Source organism: Trachurus trachurus, assembly GCF_905171665.1.
Source record: "Trachurus trachurus genome assembly, chromosome: 1".
NCBI lineage: Eukaryota > Metazoa > Chordata > Actinopteri > Carangiformes > Carangidae > Trachurus > Trachurus trachurus.
Window position 1 is genome coordinate 28,218,546 of NC_139891.1, and position 13,219 is coordinate 28,231,764.

Sequence of the window (13,219 nt, forward strand, 5' to 3'; positions counted from 1 at the left end):
CCAAATGGGTGTGAGGTCTAATAGGAGGATGAATAGTTAATTACAGGTTCCCCCTTCTCTCCCATCGGTCCAGGTCCTCCGATTGCTCCGGCCCGACCAGGCTGTCCTATGGCCCCGGCTGTTCCTGAAGGACCGCGCTCACCTGATGCCCCCTGTGGACAGAGAATATCACATGTTGGCCCATGCACCTGCTCATCTTCTCCAAATAAAAGCACTAAGACAATAAAGGCAAGATACTGATGCAATTTACATAAAATTGTGCTGAAAAAAATATGTTTTCATGTAACAAACCAACAGCAGGTTTTAGAAGAAGTACTCACTATGGCTCCTGTGGCTCCTGTGGGTCCTGATCCTCCTTTCAGACCAGGAGGCCCCTGGAAACATCACTCATATCATTTACAGTCCTAAGAGGTGAAGTTATTCCTTTGTTGTGTGGTCTATGTTTCTGTGTGTTACCATAATTCCTGGAGCTCCTCTGCTTCCCCTGAACCCTTTAAGTCCTGCAGGACCGCTCTTCCCCGACGTCCCGAATAAACCTGGGTCACCCTGCGAACAAAAAAAAACATTGTTGAATCACGACACAAACTACACAAACTCCTGCGTATGAGATGATGATGGTCAGCGTGTGTGGACCCACCTTTCCCCCTTCCTTCCCAGCAGCGCCAGGTAAACCGTGCTCCCCAGGTACACCTGGTGCCCCTGGATGACCTCGGTCGCCTGGTGGGCCGGACTCTCCCGATTTACCCTGAAACACACACACACACACACACAAGCGTTTCAGTCAGTGACGCCGATACAGACATGAATGACAAGTCAAGAGAAATATTACATAACAACAGTGATTCACATGGTTGAACTCACCTGAGGCCCCACAACACCTGTGGGTCCGGGAGGCCCCGTCTTCCCTTGGAAACCCTGCAGGCACAGAGATGTCAGAGTCAGAGAAATATATCACTGTGTGTGTGTGTGTGTGTCTGTCTGTGTGTGTGTGTGTGCGTGTGTGTGTGTGTGTGTGGTGAAGACCATATCTCGAAGAAAAAGTTAAGTAACTGATGATCTCCTGTGTGACCTCACTCACCGGCTCTCCTCTTTGACCTGGGTGACCTGGGAGTCCGTCCTTCCCAGCTGGACCCTATGCACACACACACACACACACACACAAACAAACACACACGCCAAAACCAAGGTGAGAAATTAATGATGTTTCAGGACAAAAACCTGGACCCTCGGGTTCATAATAACATCTGTGAAGTCAATGCTGAGGGAGAAAACACAGTCTGAACTATCAGAGGGACCTTGCTGTATTTCTGCTGCTTGCTTTCTATTCATTGAGCTGTCAAAAGAAACAAGAACTGGCCCCTGCAGGCCACTGTAGATGACTCATAGCATATGACGAGGATTCATATCATGTTTAAACTAAGACAGAAGAATTGAAATATTCTGATGAGAGAATGACCTGCGGCCCAGTCAGATATTACTATCATGCAGCCAGCGCTGCAACACAACATTAACACCTCCCTCAAAGCCAGAAACAGAAAACAATGACAAATGTTTTATTAACTACCGGCGCCCACTACCCCCCTCCTCGTTTTAGACACTGGCTCTGGGACATTGTGGGATCATATGAATGATTTTGGGATTGGAGGATGTCAGATACTCGCTTACAAACACCTGTTGGCTAACGTCTTTGGCCTTCACTAAATGTGTCTTTGTTAGATGTTAGATTGATTTATGGACATGATGTGTTCCTGTTTGGTCCTACCTTGAATAAAACTAACGATGTAATGATCTTCTTGAATGGGTGTAATGGTGGAGTGAAAACAGTAAAAGTGCACCGGATGCTTGGACCAAGATTTAACAACGTAGGCGACTGAATGTTTGTTCACACAAATACATTTACATGTTAAGAAAATATCATTAGGAACTGGTATTATTGATGTGATCAGTTCTGAACGATTCTCTTCCCTATAAGTTCATCTATGATGTTTATGTTTATGCCACTCACACTTGATCCTTTAGGTCCTGGCTCTCCGTTCCTCCCTAGTGGCCCTTGAGGTCCCTAATAAAAGCACAATGTGGCCAATTTAATGGACAATCACTCAGTCAATCAATCAATTACTGTAACATATTGACATTGTTTTTCTTACCCTCTCTCCAGGAGATCCTGGGGGTCCATCATGTCCGGAGGTGCCCTAAGGAAACGAAGAACGCAGAACGAAGATAATAGAGTAAGTGTTGTCCCTCAGTAAAGGCTGATGGAATGGGGTGTTTCTATTGGCTACAGGAAGAGTCATGTGACCTTTTCTCCTGATTTTCCTGTTGGCCCTCTTGCTCCTCTTGAACCGCGTGCACCCTGTGGAGGAAGAAACATGAATCAGAGATGTTGATTCAAACCAATCCAAACCCAGTTCAGGAAGTATTGAGCCCCTTATAAAGTCAATGTTCAGAAACTGGTTTGAGTTACTGGTTTAATAAACACAGAGGCATTAAGGCAGTTTTTCAACCTTGGGGTCGAGAGTCGGGACCCCAGATGGGGTCGCCTGAAATGTCTAGTAATTGATAAAAAAAAAAGTTACTGATAAAAGTATTTTTCTAACTAATTATTATTCTTTTTAAAATTATGATTAATAACACCACACACAATCTTAAACAACAATATTCTATACTTTCACTTTCTCGAATATAAATCGAGTTGCAGCAAAAATTGCATAAATGCTGCATATAAAAATATCTGAGCTGGCGCATCTTGATGAGTTACGAGCCAAAAAAGGTTGGGAACCACTGCATTTAGGTGTGATTGTGTGAACTGGTAAATCAGAGGGAAACGGTAAAAACACAGGAGGATCTATCCAATAGTTTGAGACATTTAATGTTATTCAAAAATAACAATATCCATCATACCAACGTCCCTAGAGACACGGCTCTGGCATGGCTTAAATACACATGGCCATTAAAATGCTCACATTGGTGGGTGTATTATTGAAGCAGAAGTGCATCGAGGCCACTCCGTAATCTGCATGAATGTTCATATCTGATCTAAACAGGGTTGTAATGCCTCCTGCTGAACACATTTAACCTAGATAAAAGGCAATTAGCATTCAACAACGACATGTCCCATAAGTCTTTGTTACATTGTCAAATCTTCATTGAAGCCGTAGCCGAATGCTAATGAGGTAATCCTTTTATCTTTGTTGAAATGAAAAATGTGTTGTTTTTTACTCACCAGTGCAGTATAAAAGCACTGTAGCTGACAACATGGAGGAAATGTTTCAGCTTTTAATAAACACTAAAACAGACCTTGAGTAAGAAGCTCCTTGAGTTACAACAGCTAATGGAAGAGAGGAAAGCTACACAAAAAAGGGGGGGGAAGGCAAGGACAACCTGATCATTACCTATTGAACTGGGAAATGTTTAGAGACACAGCACTCACGTTTGGACCCCTCTGTCCTGCAGTTCCTGGTTGTCCGGTGGGACCCTGGTGGGTAAAAGCACAAAGGAACAGGACATTAGTGGACAAAGCACTTATTTCCTCACAGGTCATCATCAGTGATTTTTAAACCCACTCACTTTTTTCCCTTTTTCTCCTGCATCTCCCAGTGCACCGGGGAAACCATCCGAACCCTGAGGAGGAGGAGGAGGAGGAGGAGGAGGAGGAGGAGGAGGAGGAGGAGGAGGAGGAGGAGGAGGAGGAGGAATTATTCACTTTGTATGAAGGATACAAACTAAATATGTAACATTCATTCGATCAAGTGTTGATCATCATATTTATTTACCTTAGGCCCCTGTCGTCCTGGATAACCTGGCAGCCCAGGAACTCCCAGTTTACCCTAAACAAGTGACAGCCATGTTTATATGGACACAAATAATCAGAATAAAATAGGAATACAATCTGAATAAAACTGCGTCATGTAAACATATTGATTGGAAAATTTAAATCCGAACGGGCTCATTCGGAAAGAAATTTCTTTCTGATCAAAATGGGTGGTTTAACCCGGTTGATGTTTTTTTTTTCAATTAACCGTTAACTGTTAAGTGAGGGTCCTGCTGTAGCCGCCCCCCGCGCATAGATTGCAGGAGAAGTATAAACTGTTGTGCTTGCAGCTTAATTAGAGAGAAAACCTGTAACAAAAATGACATTTGCAGCACATACAGTAATATAGATCCATTAGATCATATCGTGTGGATTTGATTAGAGGAGGAAACAGACACGTAGAGGGAGAAGGTGAGCACGAGGAGAGGTGGGGGAGGCGTTTGTTTACGGAAGGAAAAGCTTCTTCTTGTACTGTTTTCAACAAATTTGATCGGAAAAACTTCACTGCGCATGTCACAGTGAATTTATTCTGATTAACTGCTTGATGCATGTACACGCACGTTTTAATTGGATCAATTTATTTTGCGTCCATTTAAACAAACTTGGAATTACCGATCAGAATGATTATAATCAGATTGTAGAAGAAATGTAAACGTGACAGTATGACTTCTCCTGTGGAAGTTTTTCAATTATCCATCATAACTATCATTTTACCTGCTAACATAGCTTCTTACCTTTTCTCCAGCGGTACCAGAGCCGCCAGCTTCTCCTTGAGGACCCATCAGGCCTTTGGGCCCCTCAGGCCCATCTTCTCCACGGGAACCATCAGGTCCGTTGTCTCCGTTGTCTCCCTTTCCTCCCATTTCTCCTTTGGCCCCTGGGAAACCGTCTTCCCCCTGCAGAGAGAACAAAGCGGAGGAAAATCCAGTTTAACAGGGCAACATAAAAAACACAGATGGGAGTAAGACAAGCGTTGCACGACACTGTAGTTAAACAGACAACAAAACATCCTGAAGGTTGCACAGACTGTTCCCCGTCTCTCTCACCTTCTCGCCTTTGCTTCCCTTTAATCCTCTGATTCCATCTGCTCCCTGACAAACAGGAAGAGATACAACAACAACGGATTCAACAGGAAAATAAAATACAAAACTGGATTCAACAAGAAAATAGAAGACACGTGATGGTTGCATGTATATAAATCTGCTGGCATGGCATGCTGATAGGTACCTTCATATCAGTTCATCTCTATCAACAATAAGCAGCTAATTGAAATGTAAACACTTGGGTGAGGACGCCATGTTTATGACCTTGATATTATCTCCCTCTCCTGTCAGATTATGTAAAGTCTGGGATGCACTGTGTGTGTACTCACAGCTTCTCCCCTCATGGTTTCAAATCAGGTTCATTTATACATTTCAGCGAACATTCCCATATTCATATAATAGTATGTTTCTTGAACATGGATTTCCTGGTGCTCAAGGATACATTTCAGAAATATAGCTGATGAAAAACAACACATCCTATTGGATATCATACTATACTGCTGTAATTTCGCTGTACTTCTGTATAGTGACAATAAAGGCTGATTCTGATATCGTGAAACATATACACATATTAACGTGGTAACCGAGTGTTCAGTGTCGAACCAGATCCTGTGATTTGTATTTTCTACCTTCACTCCTCGTTGTCCTGGGTATCCAACAGGCCCCTGTACTCCTGGAGGACCCTACAAATGAAAAACACTTCCACATTAAGATGGATGGCACCTTCTCTGTAACTGTAGCTACAGCAGCAGCAGCAACTCATACAAATACACACACTGTACACACAGATCCATGAATGTTGTACGGCAAACTTACCGGCAGTCCTTTTTCACCTGGAGTACCCTCCCTCCCAGGATGACCCTGTTTACGAGGGGGGGCATTACTGCAGTTAGGCATGTAGTTGTAATTTTAAGCCGAGGATTAGGTGCTACTAGGGAATGTATTATGTCAATACGAGTCCTCTGAGAGATGGAAGTGAAATACTCACTGAAGGCCCATCGTTTCCAGGTAAGCCCTGCATCCCTTTCTTCCCTTGAGGCCCCTAAACCAGACGGAAAAAAGACCAGACAATCGATCATGTGCTCTGCGCCCCAAAGTGTAAAATACAACAGAGAATGTCTTACCTTCTCTCCTGGCAGCCCCACCAGCCCCTGGGGACCAGGGAAGCCCTGTAGAGGAGGAGCAGCGTCAGTATTTCTGTGTAAATTTCTGTGTGAATTAATGCAGCAGGTTTATTTTGGTGAATACCGTAAATTCTCCAATAGAAGAGCGGGTTTTTATTTGCTTCAACTGACCCGGTTTATATTAGAGACAGGCGTCTATATGGGGCAGGCTTTTATTTACCGGTAAGTTAGAAAGAAGTTAAAGGGCCAGCACTCGCAAAGTGTCCTTTAGGTAGCTTTAATGTAACAGGTGGCGAGGTACAAAACGTCTTCGACAGGAGTCCTCTTCAGTGTCGTCTTCTTGGTACATTGAAGAGGACTACTGTCTAAACGTTTATACCTCGCCACCTGTTACATTAAAGCCCTTTAACTTCTTTAAAGCCTGTTCGAGTCGTGCAACCATCGTATATTACCTGGGAGAGTGCTTGCTGATCCGCTTCCTTTTTATTTAAGTTAGAGCAACCTGCCTGTGAGAATAGAGGGAAATACGTGGATCCAGAAAACGCGTTCATTTAGAAGTTTAATCAGCACCGATTTCCTTGGGTCGAAAACATAGGCTACCTCGGGTCAGCCGGACAACGGGCTTCCTTTTTTTGGACGCACATTAATGCTCATGAGTCCGACCGCATCGGGTCTAAGGTCGCTTTCACACCTGAAAGTCCGGACCACAGTCCAGACCAGAGGGAAGAAATGATACATTGTTGCAATTAAGTGTTGGTCCGGTCTGTGTTCACACTGTCCCTTGTCAAAACGCACCTTTTTTGTAAACAAATTACACGTGGTCTACAGGTCGTTCAGCTATTGGTCAGAACATTTGTGAGGGAAAATCACTTTCATCATGTCATTTTTTTCCTATTCATCAACAATGGGGAGCAGCAGCTTTGACAGTTCTCCTTTGCAAGGAGACTGTGGCAGGCTTTCACCGCACCCTGCTGTCCTGCATTCTCTCTCTCTCTCTCTCTCTCTCTCTCTCTCTCTCTCTCTCTCTGTGTGTGAACGGCAATAACGGAGAAAGAGCGCTATGCGGACATGAATGAATGAAACGATATTGCGTTGGTCGAGCCAAAAGCCGAAAAATCTATTCGTGGTTGACGCAATTTATTATGGGAAACACTGCTGTTTTGGTTTGCTTCCTGTATATGGTCCTATTAAAAGTCCGATTACGTTCTCACCTGAAGCGAACCGGACCATGGTTCACTTCGAACCGGACCGAGTCCTGACTTTTTTGGGGGACCATGGTCCGCTTGTTTGGTCCGACAAAAGTCCGGACCGTGGTTCGGGGGAGTGTTCACACCTGAAATTTTGGTTCGGACCAAACTGAAAAGTCCTAAAGTCCGGACCAAACGAGGCTAGTGTGAAAGCGACCTAAGCTTCAACACCTGCGGGTCGGACCGGTTGGTCTTAATTTTCAGGCCCGTTGAGCACGAATAAAGCAGCTCAGAAAGTGCTCAAACAGGCGATCGTGGTTCTTTGAGAGGTTTCCTACACTCACAAGAAGCTGCAGAAAATAGAAAAATAGACCCGGCTTCTAATCGAAACCGGCTTTTATTTGCTCCAACCTGTGGGAGACCGGAGTCTATTTGAGACTCTGCTTTTATTTGAGAATTTACGGCATCTGCGCTCGATCTGCTCATACCACGATGCCGGGGTTGCCTTGCTGTCCAGGTGCTCCGATGTCTCCTGGTTGTCCCTGTTGCATAAAGGAAATGATGTCACGGGGGAGTGATTTGTCATCAGGCTCTTCTGTCTGCTACCTTTATTATACTCACTATGTTTCCCTTTGAGCCCTGAACCCCATCAATTCCTCGAATGCCCTGTTAGTAGAGAGAAGAGCACGGTTAATAGAAGGGACTCGTTTTTCTTCTGCGTCCTTGAGTGCACTTGTTCGGCCTCCGTATTAAAACACTGAGGAAATGACAGCAGCTTTTTATTACACAATGCCAGGACAGTGTGGGAGGATGTATGGGTTTTAATAGCCGACAGTGAAGCTGCCAGCTTTATAATGCATGTTTTAATTTCCCCATACGAGGCTTCTTTTTCTGGCTGTGTCTTTTTCTGTCACATGAAGAATGTTTTCCTGAAACATTTTTCGCTGTCTGACTTTAAAGAGAAGACATGACTTATATCTTCAGCAGAAATTTCCCCGAGGCTCGTTACGTGAGCCTCCTGGGACTGAATCTAAGTGGAACTAGAAATCATCAGCCGTGAGCTGGCGCTACCGCCACTTTACTCCTTCTGGTGTTTGATGTTGAACAAACCAACATCCAGGTATAAATGTGTAATTTAAACAAAGTTTCCTCGACGTGTTATCAGATGCCGACAAGTGCGCGCTTGTGTTGCCGCGGCGCTGCGAACATAAATTATGCAAACTCGAAGGAATCTGCTTCAGGTGTTTGGAAACGTGATGTATTTGCCAGAACGACTGTCATTTTCTCAGTGGAGATAAGAGTTACGTAACGTCGTGTTTGACAAATGCAAAACCTCTGTTACATTGTGATTAAGAAATTATCATATGAAATGATCTGATAGAGACACTGTGGTTGGATTTATGTTATTGCAGAGAAGAGCGCTAACTTTCAATGCATGGATAAGCACTTTAGCAAGATAGCAGGATAATTATGTTATGTCTTTTACTGAGGGGAGGGGCAGAGATGAATGTGTGCGGCTGTGAATGTTGTGTGTGTGTGTGTGTGTGTGTGTGTGCAGAAGTTTGAGCAACAAACTGTAACGTTCACAACTCACAGGCTGGCCGAGGGGACCAGGACGACCTCTGGGACCGTTCAGACCTCTGGAGCCCTGAAACACAAATCACAGTTACATAAAATGGAATAAAGTGAAGTCATGCTTGTGTGTGTTCATGTGAAGATTGAATCAATTGAGGATCAAATATCTGGTTTCCAGGTGTTTTCATTTGTACAATTTGTAAATGATGAAAATATTTGTACTCAAATTGTTTCTATTTGATTCTTCTCTTATTGTTTCTATTTGCACCGTGTGTTAATGATTGCTGCTGTAATATTAACCTTAAAGGAATAAGGTTGAGAATAGCAAAGGTAAGAAGATATAAATAAAGAAGTGTAGTGCATAGAGTCCAAGAGTAGAGTTTTGGTATATTTGAAGACAATAAATCTGAACTTATACTTGTTTTTTATCATGAAATAATGACAAAGTGATTTATTGGGAATTTAAAGCACCACTGAAGACTTGATACAATGTTGTTTTTTCATAGTGTTGGAGGATTCACAAGAGGCCGTAGCAGATGCTCAGATATCCTGACTATTGAGTCTGTAGTATGAATCAAACTGGACCCTACATTTACCATTATGTAACTTAGTATCTTTCATTAAATAAAGATGAGCCCCACAACCCACGACCAAATTAAAATGACAACTCAACTGATCTTCACATATAGTGTAGTGTAGAGCTGATTTGAATATCATTTGAATACAAGTAAACACTCACAGCATCCCCTGGTTGTCCTCTTGGCCCAGCTGGTCCCTCAGAGCCCTGTGAGTGAAGAACTCAGGCGTCAATACCAACAAACACAAACACAGACCTGCATAAACATGAGCACCTGCCATCATCGTGACCTCTGACCTTCTCTCCCGGCTCTCCTGACGGACCAACAGGACCTGGCTTCCCCCGTTCCCCCTGAGAAAATGCACACAGAGATGTTGTTGGCCATTATTTCCATGACTTCTGAGCTGAACAGCACTCACGGCTTCAGCCCCGCTGACTCACTTTGTGTCCTTTGTTTCCGGGGAGACCAGGCAAGCCATCGAACCCTCGATCCCCCTGAAATTTTGAAAAAACAAACAGATGGGTTCATATTTTTTTGAAATAACAGAGCAGTAAGTGAGTGAAAGTATGTCATCAGCCCTTTTTCACCTTTGCTCCAAGCTCTCCTATTGCACCGCGGCCTCCGTCTGTACCGGATCGACCCTACACACACACACACACACACACACACACACACACACGCGGTTAGACACGGTAGATTACACAGGAGATGCTATTTATTAACTAAATGTTGCAGTAAATAGTCTCACCCTTTTCCCCAAACGCCCGTTCTGACCTGCGAGACCTGTCAGACCTGGAGGACCCTAGGGGATAGAAAAATAACAAAAAAGGTGGTAAGAGAGAAGATAGACCTCAAATCTGTGAGATGCTGTTTGATTGTGTTGCCAGGACGACCAGGTAACTCACCGGTGGCCCCATTTCTCCGCTGCTCCCCTTCAGTCCAGAAGACCCTGGCAGACCCTGGGAAAAATATTCAGTATGTGAATGCAACACTACAACTAATAAAGATAAATAGATAAGATAAGATAAATTTGGATTTGATGCTTTCTGTGTATTCTCTGTATTTTTGGACCCAATGTGTTGATAAGGTAGGTTAAAGTGAAAAAACTATTCAAAAATCAGATCAAATAGATGAATTTGTGCTGAAAAAAAGATACCAAGCATGGGCATGTGAAACATTTTTTTATGTGGTATGTAAAGACAAAATAAAAAGTATTCAAAAACAAAACAGGCTCAAACCTCTAAGGGTTAACTAGCCACTGCAAAGATGAACATTAAACCAGGAGATATTCTGATTCAGTGGATCAGAGGTGAGTTTTTCTGACACTGCCAGTCCAGTTACACTTCTGTGAGTGTTTGTGTTTTTTATGAGTGAATACTTGAGTAAGTGAGGTTTTTTTTCTAATTATCTCATTAGGTATTAGAGAACTGAGCACTACATCATTAAATAATGTTTCATCTTGAAGAGAAAAACCCTGAGCAGCCTGTTCTGCAGCAGATTATTCACCCTTTCCCCTCCACTTTCTTCTGACTCAGGAGAAACACAGAGGAGCAGGTGTCCATGCGCAACGTACTAAAGTGAAAACCTGATGTGGCCTCACTCACCAACGGTCCAGGTCGTCCCCGGAGGCCGAGTGGTCCTGGAGGTCCTTTCATAGCCAGCTACACGTAGGAAGAGGAAACGGAGGAGGAGGAAGGAGGAAGGAGTCAGACAGCAACACACACACACAAACTGCAGTATTTATACATCAGCTCGTTCTATGTGTTGATGAGGATGTAAAAGAGATGATTTAAAAACCTTGGTCTGCTGCAGGATGGCCTGGGCCTGGGCCTCCTGGGCAGAAACCACAGTACCTGTCTTCGGATCACCACCTGACTGGAACTGCACACACACAATCGCACACACAAACACACACACACACACACACACACACAGATATTGTATCAAACTCAATACCCCACCCAGTGGCCGATGTGCAGCACTGCTATTTAAACGTTGCATAAGAACATGCAGATGGATGAAATTAAAAGAAAACAGTGGAGAAACAAAACATATGCAGAACATGAGGGTTAACTAAACTAAAAGCATCGTTTAAGCTGCAGCCTCAACCCACGCCTAATTATCAGTGAACAGATTGTTGTAAAGTAAACAATTAAATCCTGAAGCACTGAGCTGCATTTGATTGACAACCGTGCAGAATACACACTTCGTTAGGTTTCTTGGTAAACTGGGAAGAAGAGCAGGTGATATCAGCAAAGACAAAGTAACGGTTGATTTGTGTGATGTGATGTGAGCCGGCCTGTTTCTCAGTGAGACTATACAAACACTCCCCGTTTGCCCCGAGGCTCTGTTACGGGTTAATAAGGCCAAATAACTTCCACACAGCAGCAACAACACTGCAGTTTGTGCGGCCTGGGGCAACTACACGAAGAAGAAGAAGAAGAAGAAGAAGTGTCTCTCTTGGTGTTACCGGTATGAGCATGATGTTGCCTGGGGGACCTGGGATCCCATCGGCCCCGCTGAGGCCCGGCCGCCCCGGAGGGCCCTGAGAGGACAGAGGAGAGAGGACACGGACAGTTACACAGAGAGACCGCGACGACAACCGGGTGGCGGACTAATTGTAAACAAGGGGGGACGGTCCTCACCAGCTCCCCGGGGTCTCCTCGAGGTCCCACCGGTCCTGTGATTCCTGGAGAACCGGCCTCTCCCTGCAAGCATAGGCAAAAAAAAAAAAATATATATAGTCAGTTCATGTTCACGTGCAAAACAGGAGGATTCAGGTAAAATGCACTCACTGACCTGAGGTCCTGGGGGTCCGTATGGTCCCGTAATCAGCGTCCCCTGCAGACATTTCAGACATTTTGATCACAGCGTCAATCAAGGTTGTTATAGTTTTAAAATTTTCATTATTTTTTATTTTTATTTGTGGGGTTTTTCCCTTTTAGTTGCATCCCATAAATGTTCCCATCAGTCCTCATCACATTACATTAAGAAGGGTAGGCAACATAAGCTGATGCTTCAGCCTACACCTTTTCGGTCCAAGTGCATTGTATTGCTTTGTTATGTGTTTTTCTTTTTTTGTATCTATACTTTTATATTTGCCTATTGTACTTGTTTTTTTACAAGACCGAAATAAACCCACTAAACTAAACACTCACTCTTATCTATATTGATCCTTATCCATATTGAGCTGTGGCGTTTTCTTCCTGCAACTTTAGCATCTCTAAGAAAACTAAAACTAAATTAATGTTATCTGCAATTGAGTTTAGTTTTAATTAGTTTTGCATTGTTCATTGTAGTTTTTATTTATTTAGTTCTATTATCTATTTCTATTTTTATTTCAGTGCACTAAATTATTTTTTCACGGCTAGTTTTAGTTTTAGTTCTAGTTTTAACCCTGTTCCAGAGAAATACTGGACTTTTATTATGAATTTTGTTATTATAGCTTTAAAAAAAGAGGATCTAACATAGATCTGACGAAGTTAGCAAATAAACGTTTTGGAAGAGGAGACTTTGAATTTGGTTATTGAAGAATTTGGAGCATGTACAGGGGAGGATATTTAACAGTGGAGCAATAAACTAATCTGTAAAAATGTATTGATGCTACAACACAAGTGTTTTTCATTATATGAAATACAATATTGGCATTTTATTGCAGATGAGAATAAAACATTTTTTTTAAATTGTCTGGACAAATCCAAGTGCTTAATCACATTAATGCGGGAAAAAAAATCTGATCCATCATTGCTATAAAACTGTCCTCATCACTGACTTACAGCACAGAGACACGGAGATATTAAAGGAACAGTTACATTATTATATCATTCATCTGTATGTGTCAGTGGTGAACAGAATAACTCACCAAGTGTCACGCATTTTTCTAATTGTCTGCTGACATGTA

At 43.1% G+C, this 13,219-nt stretch overlaps 1 protein-coding gene across 1 annotated transcript in view; it reads right to left on the bottom strand.

Annotated features, from left to right (window-relative positions):
* The window catches only part of LOC310986143 (uncharacterized protein), a gene marked incomplete at both ends in the record, with an annotated part of 30,119 nt that overhangs the window by 11,311 nt on the left and 5,589 nt on the right, over positions 1-13,219 (bottom strand). The window contains 29 exons of the mRNA XM_083971931.1: positions 45-152; positions 321-374; positions 457-546; positions 638-745; positions 862-915; positions 1,079-1,132; positions 2,006-2,059; positions 2,148-2,192; positions 2,300-2,353; positions 3,431-3,475; positions 3,568-3,621; positions 3,774-3,827; positions 4,546-4,707; positions 4,858-4,902; positions 5,484-5,537; positions 5,671-5,715; positions 5,843-5,896; positions 5,979-6,023; positions 7,654-7,707; positions 8,760-8,813; positions 9,615-9,668; positions 9,759-9,812; positions 10,067-10,120; positions 10,224-10,277; positions 10,923-10,979; positions 11,116-11,199; positions 11,789-11,863; positions 11,964-12,026; positions 12,118-12,159. Of these exons, the coding sequence (XP_083828057.1) occupies positions 45-152; positions 321-374; positions 457-546; positions 638-745; positions 862-915; positions 1,079-1,132; positions 2,006-2,059; positions 2,148-2,192; positions 2,300-2,353; positions 3,431-3,475; positions 3,568-3,621; positions 3,774-3,827; positions 4,546-4,707; positions 4,858-4,902; positions 5,484-5,537; positions 5,671-5,715; positions 5,843-5,896; positions 5,979-6,023; positions 7,654-7,707; positions 8,760-8,813; positions 9,615-9,668; positions 9,759-9,812; positions 10,067-10,120; positions 10,224-10,277; positions 10,923-10,979; positions 11,116-11,199; positions 11,789-11,863; positions 11,964-12,026; positions 12,118-12,159 (1,824 nt within the window). The remainder of the gene's footprint in view (positions 1-44; positions 153-320; positions 375-456; positions 547-637; positions 746-861; positions 916-1,078; positions 1,133-2,005; positions 2,060-2,147; positions 2,193-2,299; positions 2,354-3,430; positions 3,476-3,567; positions 3,622-3,773; positions 3,828-4,545; positions 4,708-4,857; positions 4,903-5,483; positions 5,538-5,670; positions 5,716-5,842; positions 5,897-5,978; positions 6,024-7,653; positions 7,708-8,759; positions 8,814-9,614; positions 9,669-9,758; positions 9,813-10,066; positions 10,121-10,223; positions 10,278-10,922; positions 10,980-11,115; positions 11,200-11,788; positions 11,864-11,963; positions 12,027-12,117; positions 12,160-13,219) is intronic.